The sequence below is a fragment of the Aptenodytes patagonicus genome, chromosome 2 (genome assembly GCF_965638725.1).
Source record: "Aptenodytes patagonicus chromosome 2, bAptPat1.pri.cur, whole genome shotgun sequence".
NCBI lineage: Eukaryota > Metazoa > Chordata > Aves > Sphenisciformes > Spheniscidae > Aptenodytes > Aptenodytes patagonicus.
In genome coordinates, this window is record NC_134950.1 from 17,611,165 (window position 1) to 17,629,875 (window position 18,711).

Sequence of the window (18,711 nt, forward strand, 5' to 3'; positions counted from 1 at the left end):
TTTTATCGTTCAGTATTTTTCTATGCATCTGAACTTCATTGAAAAAATAAAAAGTAGGAGTGTCAAAGTCATATCAATATGTAGTTCTGGCTTTAGCAAGTATTGTTCTATGTGGAACTGTATATTTGATTTATGCATGCTAGTTTACTTGCTTATAGCACTGAACAGATATTAGGCAACTAATATTAATATCCCTATGGCAGTAAAAGGAAAGTGTGAATTTCATTTTGTTTATAAGAAATGAGAGCACTACAATATAATGACATGTCAAAGGTGACAAGAGAAACAGAATTAGAAAACAGAACCTTTAAATTTTAAACTTATGGAAACCTCTGACTAAATGTCCATGATACATGTTCACGTCAAAGTATTTTTTGAAAAGCTACATAAAAGATTTTACGACAGTTTTTAACTTGCTTTAAACCCTTTTTGTTTTATTTTGTTTTGTTTTTGAAAAGGCAAGTTATAGCACACCTACCAGCAATAAATTAAAGTTGCAACATTTTCCCTGTTATTTCTTGATTCTTCTGCTTAAAATCTCAGAAGAGGGTGCCTTCCAAAACTATCCAAAATCCAGTCATTAAAATCCCATTCATGAAGGAGTGGAGCAGCAGGTTCTGTTCTGGTGTATGGTCCAAACTAAGCACAGTGGGTTATTTTTTGCACTGCAGAATGTATAAAATGCATTCAGTTTCCTTTTGTCCTAAGTACTTCCTGGGACAGAAGGAAACATATCTTTTCGTTACGTGGTTGCTATATACATTGCCAGGTACATAGTCTGTATAGTAATTATTCTTAAAGATTTGTCTATTTGATGTTATCCTCTCCTTAAAAAGGGTAAATAAATCTTTCTGTTGCACTATGATTCACAAGAGCAAATTACAAAGAAAATAAATATATAAGACAATATTGGCAAGGATTTTTAGTTGACAAATACAATAATCTCTTTTGTAAGATGACTACTAGTAAATAAGGCCAATAGATGTGAATACTTTCCATTCCCAGCATTTTATCATTTATTTCATAGATTCCTATAATATTGTTGAAAGAGAGTCTTGAAGAATTTATAAGGGTTTTTGGATGATTATGGTGGATTCCACAGATTTATCTTGCATTGATGCACACGTCTTTTGAGAAGAAAGCAAAGTATGACTGTATCTAAGCAACAAATGATCATACAAAAATAATTCTTTTGTATTTCAAATCACTGCTTTCTCATTTACAAACATTCATTTGTGTCAAAGTTTGGTTTTGGTTTTGTTTTTTCTTAAAAGTAATAGGCCTTTCAAAAAGTATTTTCTCACTGAAGTTAAACCAACTGAAAGAACGTTATCCATATGTGTGCCTATGTTGGTCATTTTCATATCTTTTTTCAATTAAACAAACATATCTTACTGGAATAAAATCTATTATTTGGATAGATATATATGAAAGAAAAAGAAGTGGTAGTTCTCTGTCTATGTCCTGAGTTCGGTGGGGGGGAGATAAATCATGTTAATGTGTTCAACATTTCTGTATTATCAAAAGCTAAAAGGTTGATTTTTTTTCTGGATGGAAATTCAGATTTTCAAATGTAATCAGTTTGATAATATTAAGATACATAAATTCACCGTATTTTCAGTATCTACTTAAAAAAAAATTAGGTGATTGTAAGATCACTGAGAGAAGCATCTGGAAAATCACGGAGACGTGCATTTGTATGTACTGAAGGATGACAAATGTCTTTATCTCCTGCATCCCTGAAAATTTCTGGTTGATGCTTAATTGTTACTTTCAGACTGTTCTGGTATATGTCTTACTGCAGCAGTTGATTTACATTTAAAATTAATATAAAAGATGGAGAGAAAGAGAAGAAAGGAATAACAATAAAGAGGTTGAAAAAAGAGAGAGAGAGAAAAAATGCAAGTAAAAAAAAATGTAAGAGAATGCAGTAATGCAAAGAATTGCCTTCTGGTACCAAAGAGAAATAAAAATTAAATTCTGAATCAATTCACACAAATTGTGGACAACATGAAAACAAAAGGAAGCAAAAAGTACATATATTAAAATTCTGTCTAGACAGCTTTTGGAGTCTTTGCTATTTGGATAAATCCAGGGATCATTGCCTGTTTGAACTGAAGTTTAGAAACTTGTTTTGAACTGTATTTTTTCAGTCATGTATTTCTTTAAATCCATAGTTTTATTTCCTTCCTGAATAGCTGAGAACTAAAAATCGATTTGGTCAGAAGAATGTTTTACATCACCCATTAATACTGATTTTATATTCTCAAACGTATACTTGTGTTTTGCATCCCTTTCTTTTCTATTACTTATTTCTAAATCAACAGAAGCAAAACTGTAATTTGAACTTAAGAGCAGGTAAAAATACTAGGAATTTATGAAGAATAAAAAAAGAGATTTGTGAAAATAAGAAGGCTGGAATGACATCTAAAAAAATATGTTGAAAGATTCAAATAAGCTCTTATATCTACACTAACTTGAAAATTCCTTTAACAGATCCAGAATACATTCTTCTACTTAGGTTTTTAACTTTGTGGGAAAGTCTTGCATGTAGCAGATATTTAACGACAGAGAACATCAAAGAGAACAGTTAATTAAGATATTTTATTATAAACCACCCCCATGCCTTCTTAATGGGATGCACTGGTCACTGCAAATTTAGTTAACTATGGGAAGGTTTTAAGTAAGGATACTAAATAAATCTTGACTGAAAGTCCTTGAACATCTGAAAGAATGAAGATGGAATATAGTAATTACTCTTTTTTGAAATTCTATATATAATTGTAATCACCTCTTTTTTTCTTTAATGAAATACGCATTTTATTTTTGCTTAAGACTGTCAACACTTCTTTCTCAATTACCTGTTTTAAAAGGATAGAATAGCTTACTTCTTGCTATCAAGATACACAGGAAAAATCCCAGGCTGACCTCATTAGCACTTTACCATAGTGAGTCCCATTTAGGGTCATCTGCATTAAGGACCTTTAGCTTTTTTTGGGAACCTTGTGGTTGGATCATATGTGTCACAAGGACAAATAAAGTCCTGCATTTTGAATTCATTCTGAATAAACAAGATAGTGAATATACCTACTTGCTCTCATATTTTGAACTCAATCTGATTCTTAGGAATTAATCAGCAAAACTAATTCTAATGAATTAGAATAGCTGCTGAACAGTAGCCTTAGATCCCATTTCTTTGGTCTTATGAACGATTTGTCAGTTTTCATCTGTTCTTCCACTGCTGAAGTTAAAAACATGTAAATTTAGAGGATAGTCATAAATGGGCCATACTCCACCTAGAGTCCAGTAACAAGTGGAGTACTGAAGGGTCAGTCCTGGTAAAAGTTCTGTTCAACGTGTTTATCAATGAGCTGGAATCAGTGACAGAGTGCAATCTCATTGGATTTGCAGATGACACCAAAATGTCAGTCAACAGTCAATATAGTCAAGGACAGGGCTGCCGTCCATAGGGACATAGGCAAGCTGGAGGAATGGGCCAAGAGGAATCTTATGAAACTCAACAGGGGCAAATGTAGAGCCCTGCACCTGGGTAGGAAGAACCCCTGGCAACAGGGCAGGCTGATAGCAAGGAGCTCTGCTGAAAAGGCCCTGTGGGTTGTGGCAGACAGGAAGCTGAGCATGACCCAGCAGTGTGCCCTGGCAGCAAAGAGGGCCAACAGCATCCTGAGTTATATTAACAGGAATGTAGCCAGTAGATCGAAGGGAAAGATTATTGTCCTTTACTCAGCACTCTTGTAACCATGGCTGGAATAGTGCATCAAGTTTTGGGCCCCATGACAGGAAAGATGAGTTCTTTGCTGGAGAAAGTTCAGTGGAGGCCACCAAGATAGCTGGGGGCTGGAGCACTTGCCCTGTGAGGAGAGGCTGAGGGAGCTGGGCTTTTTCAGCCTGGAGAAGAGGGGAAAGCTAATAGTAGGTTCCAAGTCCCTGCAAGGGGGTTATTGAAAAGGCAGAGCCAAGCTTTTCATGGTGGAGCATGGTGTGAGGATGAGAGACAACTGACAAAACTTGAAACGAGATCATCAGGCCGGATACAAAGAGAAACTTTCCTTCTGTGAGGAAAGTCATGTATTTGAGCAAATTGCTCAGGGAGATTGTGCAGTCTCCATTGTAGGAGGTTTTCTCCCCACCTGACTGGATGAAGCCCTGAGCAACTGGTCTGACCTCATAGCTGACCCTGCTTTAGGTTGTCATGACAAGAAGAGACCTCCTGAGGTCCATTTCACCCTGAGTTATTCTATGATCCTGTGGATAAAAATTGTTTTAATCCCAGTGTTACACAAACAAAAGTCACACTACAGAATGTTCACTCTGTTTTGATCAGCTTGACTCCTAATCAAGATGGTATTACTAACCACTGGACAAATAAATAGTATCAGAATGTTTGTTTCTTCATCAGTTGTTTCTGAAATAAAAGCAAATTTAGAAAATGTTTAAAACTTTTGCCAAATACTTCTTTATGAATCAACTTCTTTAGTTGCATTTCAGACATTTAATGGTGGGCTTTCAACTTAGTCAAGTTTTACTGGCCGTGCTTTCAGTCTGTGGAATTATAATATTTGGCTTGTAAAAACAGAAGTTACAGTAACATACTTCATGTCAAAGTTTTATTTAAAAATAGCATTGCGCTGGAAATAATTTCTTTCAGTCCAGTCAATGGTTAATGTCTGAAAGCATGATAATTTTATAATTTCACAGTATCACTTTAATTTAGTGCACGAGCGGTGTTCCCCAGGGCTCAGTACTGGGGCCGGTCTTGTTTAATATCTTTATTGATGATCTGGATGAGGGGATCGAGTGCACCCTCAGTAAGTTTGCAGACGACACCAAGTTGGGCGGGAGTGTTGATCTGCTCGAGGGTAGGAAGGCTCTGCAGAGGGACCTGGACAGGCTGGATCGATGGGCCCAGGCCAATTGTATGAGGTTCAACAAGGCCAAGTGCCGGGTCCTGCACTTGGGCCACAACAACCCCATGCAGCGCTACAGGCTTGGGGAAGAGTGGCTGGAAAGCTGCCTGGCGGAAAAGGACCTGGGGGTGTTGGTCGACAGCCGGCTGAACATGAGCCGGCAGTGTGCCCAGGCGGCCAAGAAGGCCAATGGCATCCTGGCCTGTATCAGAACTAGTGTGGCCAGCAGGAGTAGGGAAGTGATTGTGCCCCTGTCCTCGGCACTGGTGAGGCCGCACCTCGAATACTGTGTTCAGTTTTGGGCCCCTCACTACAAGAAGGACATTGAGGTGCTGGAGCGTGTCCAGAGAAGGGCAACGAGGCTGGTGAGGGGTCTGGAGAACAAGTCTTCTGAGGAGCGGCTGAGGGAACTGGGGTTGTTTAGCCTGGAGAAAAGGAGGCTGAGGGGAGACCTCATCGCTCTCTACAACTCCCTGAAAGGAGGTTGTAGCGAGGTGGGTGTCGGTCTCTTCTCCCAAGCAACAAGTGATAGGATGAGAGGAAATGGCCTCAAGTTGTGGCAGGGGAGGTTTAGATTGGACGTGAGGAAAAATGTCTTTACTGAAAGAGTGGTGAAACATTGGAAGAGGCTGCCCAGGGAAGTGGTTGAGTCCCCATCCCTGGAGGTATTTAAAAGACGTGTAGATGAGGTGCTTAGGGACATGGTTTAGTGGTCATGGTGGTGTTGGGTTGACGGTTGGACTCGATGATCTTAGAGGTCTTTTCCAACCTCGATGATTCTATGATTCTGTGATTCTATGAATTAATTAATTTTTCTTAAAATCTTAGAATCATAGAATCATAGAATAGTTTGGGTTGGAAGGGACCTCTAAAGGTCACCTAGTCCAACCCCCCTGCCGTGGGCAGGCACATCTTCAACTAGATCAGGTTGCTCAGAGCCCCGTCCAACCTGACCTTGAAGGTTCCCAGGGATGGGGCATCCACCACCTCTCTGGGCAACCTGTGCCAGTGTTTCACCACCCTCAGAGTAAAAAATTTCTTCCCTGTATCTAGTCTAAAACTACCCCCCTTTAGCTTAAAACCATTCCCCCTTGTCCTGTTGCAACAGGCCCTGCTAAAAAGTTTGTCCCCATCTTTCTTGTAAGCCCCCTTGAAGTACTGATAGGCTGCAATAAGGTCTCTCCGAAGCCTTCTCTTCTCTAGGCTGAACAACCCCAACTCTCTCAGCCTTTCTTCGTAGGAGAGGTGTTCCATCCCCCTAATCATTTTTGTGGTCCTCTTCTCGACCCGCTCCAACAGGTCCGTGTCTTTCTTGTGCTGGACGCAGTCCTGCAGGTGGGGTCTCCCCAGAGCAGAGGGGCAGAATCACCTCCCTCGACCTGCTGGCCATGCTTCTTTTGATGCAGCCCAGGATATGGTTGGCCTTCTGGGCTGTGAGCACACATTGCTGGCTCCTGTCCAGCTTTTCATCCACCAGTACCCCCAAGTCCTTCTTGGCAGGGCTGCTCTCAATCCCTTCATCCCCCAGCCTGTAGTGATATCAGGGGTTGCCCCAACCCAGGCCCAGGACCCTGCACTTGGCCTTCTTAAACCTCATGAGATTCACACGGGCCCACTTCTCGAGCTTGTCCAGGTCCCTCTGGATGGCATTCCGTCCCTCTGGCATGTCAACCGCACCACTCAACTTGGTGTCATCTGCAAACTTGCTGAGGGTGCACTCAATCCCACTGTTTAGGTCATTGATGAAGATATTAAACAGTACTGGTCCCAATACAGACCCCTGCAGGACACCACTCGTCACCAGTCTCCATCTGGACATTGAGCCATTGACCACTACCCTCTGGATGTGACCATCCAACCAATTTCTCACCCACCGGACAGTCCACCCATCAAATCCATACTTCTCCTGTTTAGAGAGAAGGAGGTTGTGGGCGACCGTGTCAGAGGCCTTACAGAAGTCCAGGTAGATGACATCTGTAGCCCTTCCCGTGTCCACTGATGTAGTCACTCCATCATAGAAGGCCACTAGGTTAGTCAGGCAGGACTTGGCCTTGGTGAAGCCATGCTGGCTGTCTCGAATCACCTCCCTGTCCTCCATGTGCCTTACCATAGCTTCCAGGAGGATCTGTTCCATGATTTTCCTCATGGAGGATCATGATCAGCCTCACAGAGGTGAGGCTGACTGGCCTGTAGTTCCCCGGGTCTTCCTTTTTTCCCTTTTTAAAAATGGGGGTTTTGTTTCCCCTTTTCCCGTCAGTGGGAACTTCACCGGACTGCCATGACTTCTCAAATACGGTGGATAGTGGGTTAGCAACTTCATCCGCCAGTTCCTTCATGACCCGCGGATGGATCTCATTGGGTCCCATGGACTTGTGCACCTTCTAAGGTGCCTTAGATGGTCTCAAACCTGATGTTCTCACACAGTGGGTGGCTCTTCATTCTCCCAGTCCCCACCTTTGCCTTCTGTGGCTTGGGTGGTGAGGCTCGAGCACTTGCTGGTGAAGACCAAGGCAAAAAAGTCATTGAGTACCTCTGCCTTCTCTGTATCCCAGGTGACCAGGTATCCCATTTTGTTCTGGAGAGGGCCCACATTTTCCCTTGTCTTCCTTTTATCTCTGACATACCTATAGAATCTTTTCTTGTTGCCCTTGACGTCCCTGGCCAGATTTTATTCTATCAGGGCTTTAGCTTTCCTAACCTGATCCCTGGCTGCTCGGACAATTCCTCTGTATTCCTCCCAGGCTACCTGTCCTTGCTTCCACCCTCTGTAGGCTTCCTTTTTGTGTTGGAGTTTGTCCAGGAGCTCCTTGTTCATCCATGCAGGCCTCCTGGTGGTTTTGCCTGACTTCCTCTTTGTTGGGATGCATCCCTCCTGAGCTTGAAGGAGGTGATCCTTGAATATTACCCAGCTTTCTTGGGCCCCTCTTCCCTCCAGGGCTTTGTCCCATGGCACTCTACCAAGCAGATCCCTGAAGAGGCCAAAGCCTGCTCTCCTGAACTCCAGGGTAGTGAGCTTGCTGTGCGCCCTTCTCGGTGCCCTAAGGATCTTGAACTCCACCATTTTGTGGTCACTGCAGCCCAGGCTGCCCTTGAGCTTCACATTCCTCACCAGCCCCTCCTTGTTGGTGAGGACAAGGTCCAGCATAGGATCTCTCTTCGTTGGCTCCTTTACCACTTGGAGAAGGAAGTTATCATCAGTGCATTCCAGGAACCTCCCTGATTGCTTATGCCCTGCCGTGTTGTCCCTCCAACAGGTGTCAGGGTGGTTGAAGTCCCCCATGAGGACCAGGGCTTGTGAGTGTGAGGCTGCTCCTATCTGTCTATAGGGGGCCTCATCCGCTTGGTCTTCCTGGTCAGGTGGCCTGTAGCAGACCCCCACCATAATGTCACCTGTCCCTGCCCTCCCTTTAATCCTGACCCATAAGCTCTCGGTTGGCTCCTCATCCATCCCCAGGCAGAGCTCCATGCACTCCAGCTGGTCTTTGCCATAGAGGGTGACACCCCGTCCTTGTCTCCCATGCCTGTCCTTCCTAAAGAGCCTGTATCCTTCCATCCCAACACTCCAATCATAGGAGCCACCCCACCACATCTCTCTGATGCCAATAAGGTCGTAGCCCTGCAGGCGTGCGCACGTCTCTAGGTTCTCCTGTTTATTCTCCATGCTACGTGTGTTTGCATGGAGGCATGTAAGTTGCCTCTATGAATATATAATAAATTTATAATATATATATAATATATATTATTTATAATATATATAAAATAAAAAAATATTGCCATAAAAATATCTGTTTTGAATACTGCTAAAACATAATTCTCAGTCATATCTTGTAAGAAAGGATGGCAATTAAATATTGGTAGTTAATTATGTTAATTGTATGAAAAAAACCCCAATCTTAAATCTTGTGTTAATGCATGTTGACTAATCACTGATACTTCAGCTTGTGGAAGCTTGTGGAATTGGAAGAGAAAAACAATTCCGGTTTAATAGGAGACAAGAGCCACAGCTGAATTCTACATCTTAGTCTGGGATTGAGCACAACATGTTAACATAGCATAGAGCTCAAGCTTCTAAAATGAGCGTAAAACTCAGATTGTCTTGTCTGAAAATTAATTGATTTTGGTTAAGAAAACAACTTATTTCTAAAGTGTATGGAGATTCAAATTAAGATGTATTACAAGAATTGCATTTGTCTAATTCTGTTTTCCAACACATATGAACTACTATGACTACTTTTTTTCAGGCCTACATTTTCTAAAAGTGGTTAAATTTTAATTTAGTATTGGCACATTACTTACAACTTACATGAATAAATTTTAAATATCTATACTGATTGGAGAGGGAAGATACATTGTTCTAGTACTCCTCACTTTTTAAGGGAAGCTTTCCCAAGTCATAGTCTTCTAAAAGGGAAGAAAACAAATATTATTTTCAATAAAAGCATTTTCACTGTATTAGATACCACTTTCTGCCTCAGTTTTTTTGCTGGTGAATGCTTCTGCAGGTCGGGCAAAGGTATTAATTATCTCCCTAGATTATGTTTTTCCCTCAGAGATTACTTGTAAAAAGTTAGTCCAGTAGATTAAATTAAATGCAACTTCCACTATGAGTTTATCTGGGGTAAATTTCCTTTGCTATCATGTTTACAACAGCAACCCTGTGTGTACTTGTAGCATATTGCATATGCAAAGTGTGTGCATCTAGCACAGATTCATAATCTATTTTTGGAGCTTTGTCTCAGGCAAATGTCAAAGGCTCTTGGCTCTTTCCTTTACTAAAAATGATCTTGGAATCAGGAGCAACCTCCACTCCTATATAAATAGAAAGGCTTATGGGTCTTCCATATGTTTGCATTATCCAAAGTTTTAGCAGTTACAACACTTTTGAGTAGTGGTTCATTCAGACTAGTTTTCTGAACTGAATTGCTCTGTAGATCATCAGCTTGATCTCCTTCCGCTTCTGCATAGTTGTGAATTGTTATGTGTAAATACCGCTTCAAATCTTTCCTCACCTAAGCAGTCTAATTTGACACATGAAAGGTCCTCAGTTTTACTGATTTTAATCTGTTCTCCATCCACAGGGACTCACTTAGAGAAGTGGTTGTCCAGTCTAGTAGGTCTCAGACTGCTTTAGTCTGGGCTGGTCAGGTTCCCTTTCTCTGTGAACCTATGCCCTGAGCAACGATTACTCTTTCTTGCCTCCACATCCTTATTGCTTCCTCCCATGGTGCAGCCTGGCAGTTCCTCAAGCATCAGATTTTCTCAGTTGCTGATTGTGAATTCAAAGTGATGACCTACCTCTGAGTTGACTTCAGCTGACTGAAAATTGTTGGTTTAAACTTTACTCAAAAAGCAGAAATCGGTCTTCCTTTCTTCCTTCTTTTACCATTTTTCATTGTGATTTTTTTTAATTATTATTTTTATTTTTTTTTAACCGGAATATTAAGGGAAAATAATATGCCTGTGTGGAGTTTGTATCATTTAGGAAATTACAATTTTTAAAATAGTCTATTTGACAAACTGAAATGTCAGATTTGACTGCAGATGACTGAAGTGGAAAGTATGTTACATTGCCCATACAACATAGGCGTTTCAATTGGTCTAAACCTGTTTTCATAAAATACTAAGACACCAAAGTTCATGCTTTTACAGAATACAAATTATATTTAGGCAAACATGAATGCATCTATTCTATGCAGTAGCTGATACTTACCAGATCGTTTATCCCTAACATTAATTTTGTCTTTAAATCTTCCATGTAAATCACACCACGCTGTTTACCTTTTACTGATCTTCTGCATGAGTTCTTTTCTGCAGTGTAAGTGGATGTGGAAGCCTAACAAGTTACGTGTTTTGCTTGAAAGTTGCCTATATATCAAAGTAGTACATTACTTTTCAATGTATAAGCTTTGAAGCTTTAAGTAAGCATAATTTTTCTTGTTTTTTTCTTTTGAGATGAACTTTCTCTTAACTTTTCATTCAAAGTGCTGTGCATCTTTAAAGCACTAGGACATAACATGTCATTTGACTGAGATTCTGAATATAATTTTGCTTTGAGCTTGATATTGGGAGCAGGTGACTTCTTGTATATTTGCTTGCATGATAAAGATGCATCCACATAGATTTTGCTTTAATAGTAGTGGTTATGTAACATGCAACGTTTTCTTTGTTTTAATCAACATTGTCCTGTTCCAAAATATCTCGACCATTCACTTGTATTTTCTGTGTTTTAAGCTTGATACCAGTCTGTCAAAACTTATTGTATCCTGAATCATAACTAGTCTAGTCTTTTGATATTATTCATTGTTGTGACAATTTTCTTCTTTTATTCTAAAATAATGAATGAAACATCTAGGTCTATTTTAGTTACTTATACTGCTGTCATCATAGGACAGTAAGTAGTTTTTGGTTCGATCTCTGATACATAAACCTGGAGTCTTACCTGGTGCTTTTAAGATTGTTTAGTTTTGCAGGGGGAACCACCACTGTATGATTTAGAAGTGCTGTACTGCAGAACAGATATTAAGACATTAAACCTAAGATAGCAAAAATAATATGTACCCACAGCAGCCCTATCAGTTGTCTGCATAATGCTTAAGTATTCTGTTATGGTAGTATTTTTTTAATAGTATAGCAAAATAGAACATTTTCAGCCTAAAATTTCTGCAGCAAACAAAAGAGACTTTGTTAGCAAGACTGAGTATTTTTTGCATTAGGATCTGTTCTATTTATTTATACAGTACATTTGATAATTCTGTCGAGATTTGATATACCTTGTGCATGAAAGGTGCTACATACTGTTCAGTTCCTCTGGGAGTCTTATTTCCATTTTCTAGTGTATAGGTTCTTCTAACAGTGCAAAAACTCTGGTTTGTTTCCATCCTGTCATCACCCATTACACATAAAGGACAAGTCTCAAAGTCTGTGTGACAGGACAGCTCAGAAATAAAAGGAGAAGTGTGGAATATTATTGTTTCAATGGCTGTTCAAGAGCCCCTTAATCATTATCATGGAATAAAAAAGCCATGTTTTAAAGATACTAGTATAACATAGTACAGTTCATGCTACATCAACTTTGTTTATGCTAATGTGTTATTATGAATTTTATTATGCATTGCCCAGTCATTTATTTGTTCCAGTCAACATTGTTCCAGTCAGGAGTTTCTACTGTGTTAGATGTTCTAAATGCTCACAGGTGAGGGACTTGGCCTCCAAACATTTGCAGCCAAATCTGGGGAATGGGGAAGGATGAAAAGGTTAATAAAATATTAAAATTCCCACATGGGTTATACATTTTAGCTACTAAACAAGTTAGAAGTGTTAATATTTTCACAAGCAGTGCATGGACAATTTTTTAACTCATCAAACATTTTGTGGGTGGGTTTTTTGAGTAAAATAATCTGGCCTATTACAGGAATCAGGGAGCAAAAAGAGAACTACAGATGCAGCATTTGTCCAATATCAAGTATAGAAAATTATGCTTAGATGTTTTGTTTAAATGTGTACCTTTTACTATCCATCTACCCTTGGCCTTGTATCAAGTCTAAATGAGCTTTTAGACCCCTGTCAAGCTTTGATGAAGAGAATCAAATGTATGAACGTATTTGGCAGCCTTATTAGTGGTTGGAGTACGGAAGCTTCACCTACTACCTAGGTTACTATATAATGCTGCTGTATCACTCCTCGATAGGGCAGTTATCACTTTTCTACATGCGGGATCCCTTTTGATGATATAGCTGTATATTTTGCTCTAGCCATGCTGATTTCAGGATTGAATTTGCAGGGGTGGAAATTATGTGCTGTCATTCTGACTGGTACAAAAGTTTATAAGTTTTTGAGGACATTTCATATGAAACGTGTAATATCACTATAATTACAAAATGTTCACTAGCATTAAAAAATGTTCTGATTACTTCAAATTTTTAAATAAAGCATATCGGCTTTCCTCTTTTCATGTCAGTTGTCTTTACTATGTTAAACAGAGGGAAATTTAATCTCTTAGGTTGATCAGGAAAACACAATTCAAAAGAAAAAGTTAGCATCCAGTGCTACTATGTGTCCCACAGGTTCTTCCACTTTGATCAAAACTGCCTCCACTGGTGAGTTAGAGGAGCATATTGCGGCCACTACTGGTGTTATTACTGTTGCTAGCACATCTGCTGATGTTGCTGTATCCAGTGCAGTGACCATCTATAGACAACCTTCTGAAGAGCAACAAGTGCAAGCTATGAATATAAGAAAATCAATTCTGGAGTCGGCCACTTCCAAGGAAGCACTCTCCCTTCATCAAGCAAATTTACAAAGCACAAGAAGACGACCAAGAAATGCTGAGCAGATAGAAAGAACTAAAGAACTTGCAGTTGTTACTCATAGAGGTATTGGATATTATTTTACTTGTGCCCATGTAGTTACGGAAAAATATTTTGTATAAATTAAAAGTGAAAGGTCAGGTCTCCATTCAGGAAACGTAATTGAACCAAATGGGGAAGGGATTAAATCTGCTTAAAATTGAGTTCTAGTGGGGCAGCCAGATGAAAAAATGAAATTAATTATAATATTGTCATAGTTATTTAAATTGATTTATAAAAAGACAAAAGGGAAAGATAAGGAATTTTCTTTTGATGCCACTTTATAGCTTATATCATTATATTTCACTATCAAGCCTAATGTAAGTGAGATCTGATGAAAGTTTAGAGAATTGAGATTAAAATATCAATCTATTCTGCATATGTGTTTAGACATAAACTATAGCATAAAAAATGTACTTTATAAATAGCTGCTTTGTTCTAAACGAATCGGTGATGCAGTTGTAATCATCTCCCTTCTGCTTAAATCTTCAGCAAAATTTTTGCTTTTTAAAACATCTGTACATTTTTATTCTATCAAACATGAAATCAATGAATGAAGCAAAGTTTAGAACACTAGGAAAGTCAGTTGCAAGTATTAAAGTAGTAAAGCTAAAGATTTGATATATTCCTATATTCAGATGATTTAATCCACATGCTAAAGTACTAATAAGGAACAACATTTGGAGTATAAACAAAGCATTATCTATTGTGTTAAAAGGTAAATTACAATATCTGAAACATGAGGCTGAGAAACAGCAATGCTGGAATGTCTTGATTTAAGCAGCATAGACATTCAGAAACAAATTGCATGTGTTATGTTTTTACATATACACAAGTTAAGGGATCGAGCAGCTTAATTTTGCAGGTTAATGTTGAATACTATTTATTATATATTTTTAATTTTTATTGTGTGCTAATCCATTGTTTCATGTTAATCTATTGTGCATGAAGCATTTATAAACACATATATGGAGGAGGAACATCTTTTCTATCACAAGCAATTTGTAGAAGTCTCATTATATGGTTGATATTTTGTAAAGACAACTTTAGATTGGAATCTGATGTCCTACTGGATCAGATAGACACCTAGTATAAGTTATTGTAGCTTCATTTACTAACACCTATTGAAATAGCAGAGCTGCAGTTCTACAGAATTCTAAAACATGTTATATAAGTAGGATAACTGAAAAACAAGCACTGTATTTGGTTTGCATATGAAACAAATCATTAAACAGCTATTTATGTTTCATTTTTATTAATTTCAGTACAAATCTGAAGTATTTTTGTGGTTATCAAGTGGTATAAATTAATAGAATTTGATTTGTACTGGTTGTGTGGCTATGCATTCACTTCAGAACATCTTTGGTCAAGTTAAAAAAAGCAGGCTTATTTTCGGTTATGAGGGAGTATCTGAGGGCCTGTAATAATCTCTTCTAATTTAAAGATGTAAGAGTGTACTAATTTGGCAGTTAAATTTGGCAGTAATTGTGATATACATACAGTTTCTTCCATCTCCTGTTTGTAATCATTACACTACAATGTCCTCTCCACTGTTTTCTCACTGTCCTTTTCTGACATCATTTAATGTAAGATATAGGTAAGGCACATACTTCTGAATTACTGTTATATTAAAGTGCTAAACCTTACATTATGGAAAAAAAAAAAAAAGTTAGAGACCAAGATACTGCTAAAATAATGTTATCGTGCTTATTTCATAGAATCATAGAATCATTGAGGTTGGAAAAGACCTCTAAGATCATCGAGTCCAACCGTCAACCCAACACCACCATGACCACTAAACCATGTCCCTAAGCACCTCATCTACACGTCTTTTAAATACCTCCAGGGATGGGGACTCAACCACTTCCCTGGGCAGCCTCTTCCAATGTTTAACCACTCTTTCAGTAAGACATTTTTCCTCACGTCCAATCTAAACTTCCCCTGGCACAACTTGAGGCCATTTCCTCTCGTCCTATCACTAGTTACTTGGGAGAAGAGACCAACACCCACCTCACTACAACCTCCTTTCAGGTAGTTGTAGAGAGCGATGAGGTCTCCCCTCAGCCTCCTTTTCTCCAGGCTAAACAACCCCAGTTCCCTCAGCCGCTCCTCGTAAGACTTGTGCTCCAGACCCCTCACCAGCCTCGTTGCCCTTCTCTGGACACGCTCTAACACCTCAATGTCCTTCTCGTAGTGAGGGGCCCAAAACTGAACACAGTATTCGAGGTGCGGCCTCACCAGTGCCGAGGACAGGGGCACAATCACTTCCCTACTCCTGCTGGCCACGCTAGTTCTGATACAGGCCAGGATGCCATTGGCCTTCTTGGCTGCCTGGGCACACTGCCGGCTCGTGTTCAGCCGGCTGTCAGCCAGCACCCCCAGGTCCTTTTCCGCCAGGCAGCTTTCCAGCCACTCTTCCCCAAGCCTGTAGCGCTGCATGGGGTTGTTGTGGCCCAAGTGCAGGACCCGGCACTTGGCCTTGTTGAACCTCATACAATTGGCCTGGGCCCATCGATCCAGCCTGTCCAGGTCCCTCTGCAGAGCCTTCCTACCCTCGAGCAGATCAACACTCCCGCCCAACTTGGTGTCGTCTGCAAACTTACTGAGGGTGCACTCAATCCCCTCATCCAGATCATTGATAAAGATATTGAACAAGACTGGCCCCAAAACTGAGCCCTGGGCAACACCGCTCTTGACCGGCCGCCAACTGGATCTAACTCCTTTCACCACAACTCTCTGGGCCCGGCCGTCCAGCCAGTTTTTGACCCAGTGCAGAGTACACCTGTCTAAGCCGTGAGCCGCCAGCTTCTCTAGGAGAATGCTGTGGGAGACGGTGTCAAAGGCCTTACTGAAGTCCAGGTAGACCACGTCCACAGCCTTTCCCTCATCCACTAGGCAGGTCACCTGGTCATAGGAGATCAGGTTGGTCAAGCAGGACCTGCCTTTCATGGACCCATGCTGGCTGGGCCTGATGCCCTGGTTGTCCCGCTCATGCCTTGTGAGTGCCCTCAAGATGAACCGCATCATATTTGTCACATACTAAAGTAGTACCACAGGTACTAAAAGGTACCACAGCCCACATACAGATGAAATCAGTCTTGCATAGACCTTACTGGAGAAGAAAGCCCATACCTAGTTCTGTGTGCAGTTTATTCCCCCATGCCACATTTAAAGTCTTGATTTTGCTAGCATTCTTTATACAAAATCTTTTAAATGTTTTTTTTTTTACTGTTTCATACCCACAGAACAGTATACGTGTGTATGCTATTAGAGTGGGTATTCATATACTGAGTAAAAAATTACCATTTTTGCTTGGCAGACACCAATATATGATAGTATACTTATAATAGCCATGAAAACATACCAAGTTGACCCTCATTAAATAACCCATAATGGTCATCCATAAAATATTCCTCATTACAAAGACACAGACATATTTTGAAGGAATGTTTGTGAATGTGAGGCTATTGTTAATTGACTTGAAGAAATTTCCATTATGGGGGGACATTCCACAGGTGTTTCTATGGAGTTTACTGTAGGTTTCTATTGAAGTATTTTAGTCTCTCTTTGACAATGAAATATGCACAAAAGTATAAAAACTACTTGTCTTACCCTGTGTATTAAATTACTATGGCACTATATGTAAGAGCTACTTAAGAAGTTTATGTAAATTCCTTTTTAAATTCTTTCTCTATTTAATAGATATTAAAAATTAGTTTTAACTTTGGAAATATAGTTTCCTGTGCTCTTGATCATAATTTAAGAATTATGCTCCCAAATCTATGCAAATTAATTATTGAAAAGATAAAATTTAATCCTAAATATAATTTACTAAAACTTACGATATCATATAAGTGTATATTTAAAATGGTAAAAATGTACTGTACATGTAGTCTTCACTGTAGGCTTTTTTGAGAATGTTGCTAGTGAGATGAGAATAGTGCTGTTTTATGATACATTAGCACTGATGCAAAATTATAACTATAGAATAAGAGTTGTACTGTTGGCTTCCACAGGCTTGTTCTGTGAATAAGATCTTTCAGAATGAGTTATCAATAACAATACTGTTTTGTTTCCTAAACTGATATTTTTTGAAGTGTATGTATGAAAGAGATGTATAGAGAGAACTAGAGGTCTCTACCTATCTAAAATTAAACTGCTAGGTGTAAATTAGTCTACCACACTTATTATCTGGACTTCAACAGTAATTGTAGGTTGTTTCAAAGGCTGGCTGAAGAATTTCTTCTCTAAGCTTATTAGTTGGAAATCACAGAAGAGGAGAAGACTTTGTGTTCTGACTGTTTAAGAGAGGAAAAAGGAACCCTAGACGCACTTGGTGAAGTACTTCCATTAGAGGTAGGGAAGTACAAGTATCATTTTATAAGGCAGCAGTGAGATCTCGTGAGGAATACTGTACATGATTATAGTTCCTTCATCAAAAAGAATTCAGACTGAATCAGATTAATAAAAGAACTATAATGGTGTTACATTGTTCTGATCATCCCACCTTACAAAAGAAAATGTAAGACAGGATAAATGTTTCAGGAAGTGAATGCCGGTATGTAGAGAACTTAAATAAAGACAAATGAGTATATAATATATAAATAGATACATTAGGGAGAGGAGCGAGAAGAGTTCTTGTTATTGGAATGATGAAGCCTTCCGGTAGAAGGAGGGAGTAGATGAAGGGTGAAAAGCTTACTTTCAAGATGCAGCTTGATAGGCTAATGAAAAATATATTTAGATATTATAGCTGGAAGAGAAACATAGCATCTTTTGGGTCCTGAGTTCTAATGAAACCAAGCACTCAAACTCAGGAAAGTGTATCTCTTCCTCTATTCAGAAGTAGGGGTGGAAAAAGGAAGTCCCTAACCACTTTCATTCAGTTAAATCTAGAAGCTTCAAATGCCAAGCATTCAGTAGCAATTCATGTGGATACTACCATCACAGTTTGTAGTATGATCTGTCTTCTTCAGATGTGAGATCAGGAAGGAAATTAAATGTAATTTTTTTCCCTTGTTTATTTTCTAAGTATTTACGTATTGTTAGCTTGATCATAACTACATTAGTAGAGGATAATCTGATATTTTTGGTCTTTTCTGCTATCTGTGTTTCATACACTAAGAATTCAGAGTTTAGTAATGCTGTTAGTGCTATTGAATTGTTTTATAATTCATATCAACTACATCTTTCTGTAGAATTTTTATTTCAGTATATGCAAACATCATGAGAGATATTTTAGAACTTATTCTTGTAAGTGCTTTTATAGCATACTTGTACTGTCTAAAGGTATGCTAATGGGCATATGTGCAAATGCTAAGAGGCATTTAGACAGTGCCCTTAATAATATGCTTTAACTTTTGGTCAGCCCTGATGTGGTCAGGCAGTTGGACTAGATGATCATTGTAAGTCCCTTCCAACTCCTCTCCTCTCCTCTC

At 39.3% G+C, this 18,711-nt stretch overlaps 1 protein-coding gene across 1 annotated transcript in view; it reads left to right on the forward strand.

The window, feature by feature from the left end:
• Nucleotides 1–18,711, forward strand: part of CSMD3 (CUB and Sushi multiple domains 3) — an 823,344-nt gene that overhangs the window by 283,515 nt on the left and 521,118 nt on the right. The window contains exon 7 of the mRNA XM_076329214.1: nt 12,992–13,300. Coding sequence (XP_076185329.1) covers nt 12,992–13,300 — 309 coding nt within the window. The remainder of the gene's footprint in view (nt 1–12,991; nt 13,301–18,711) is intronic.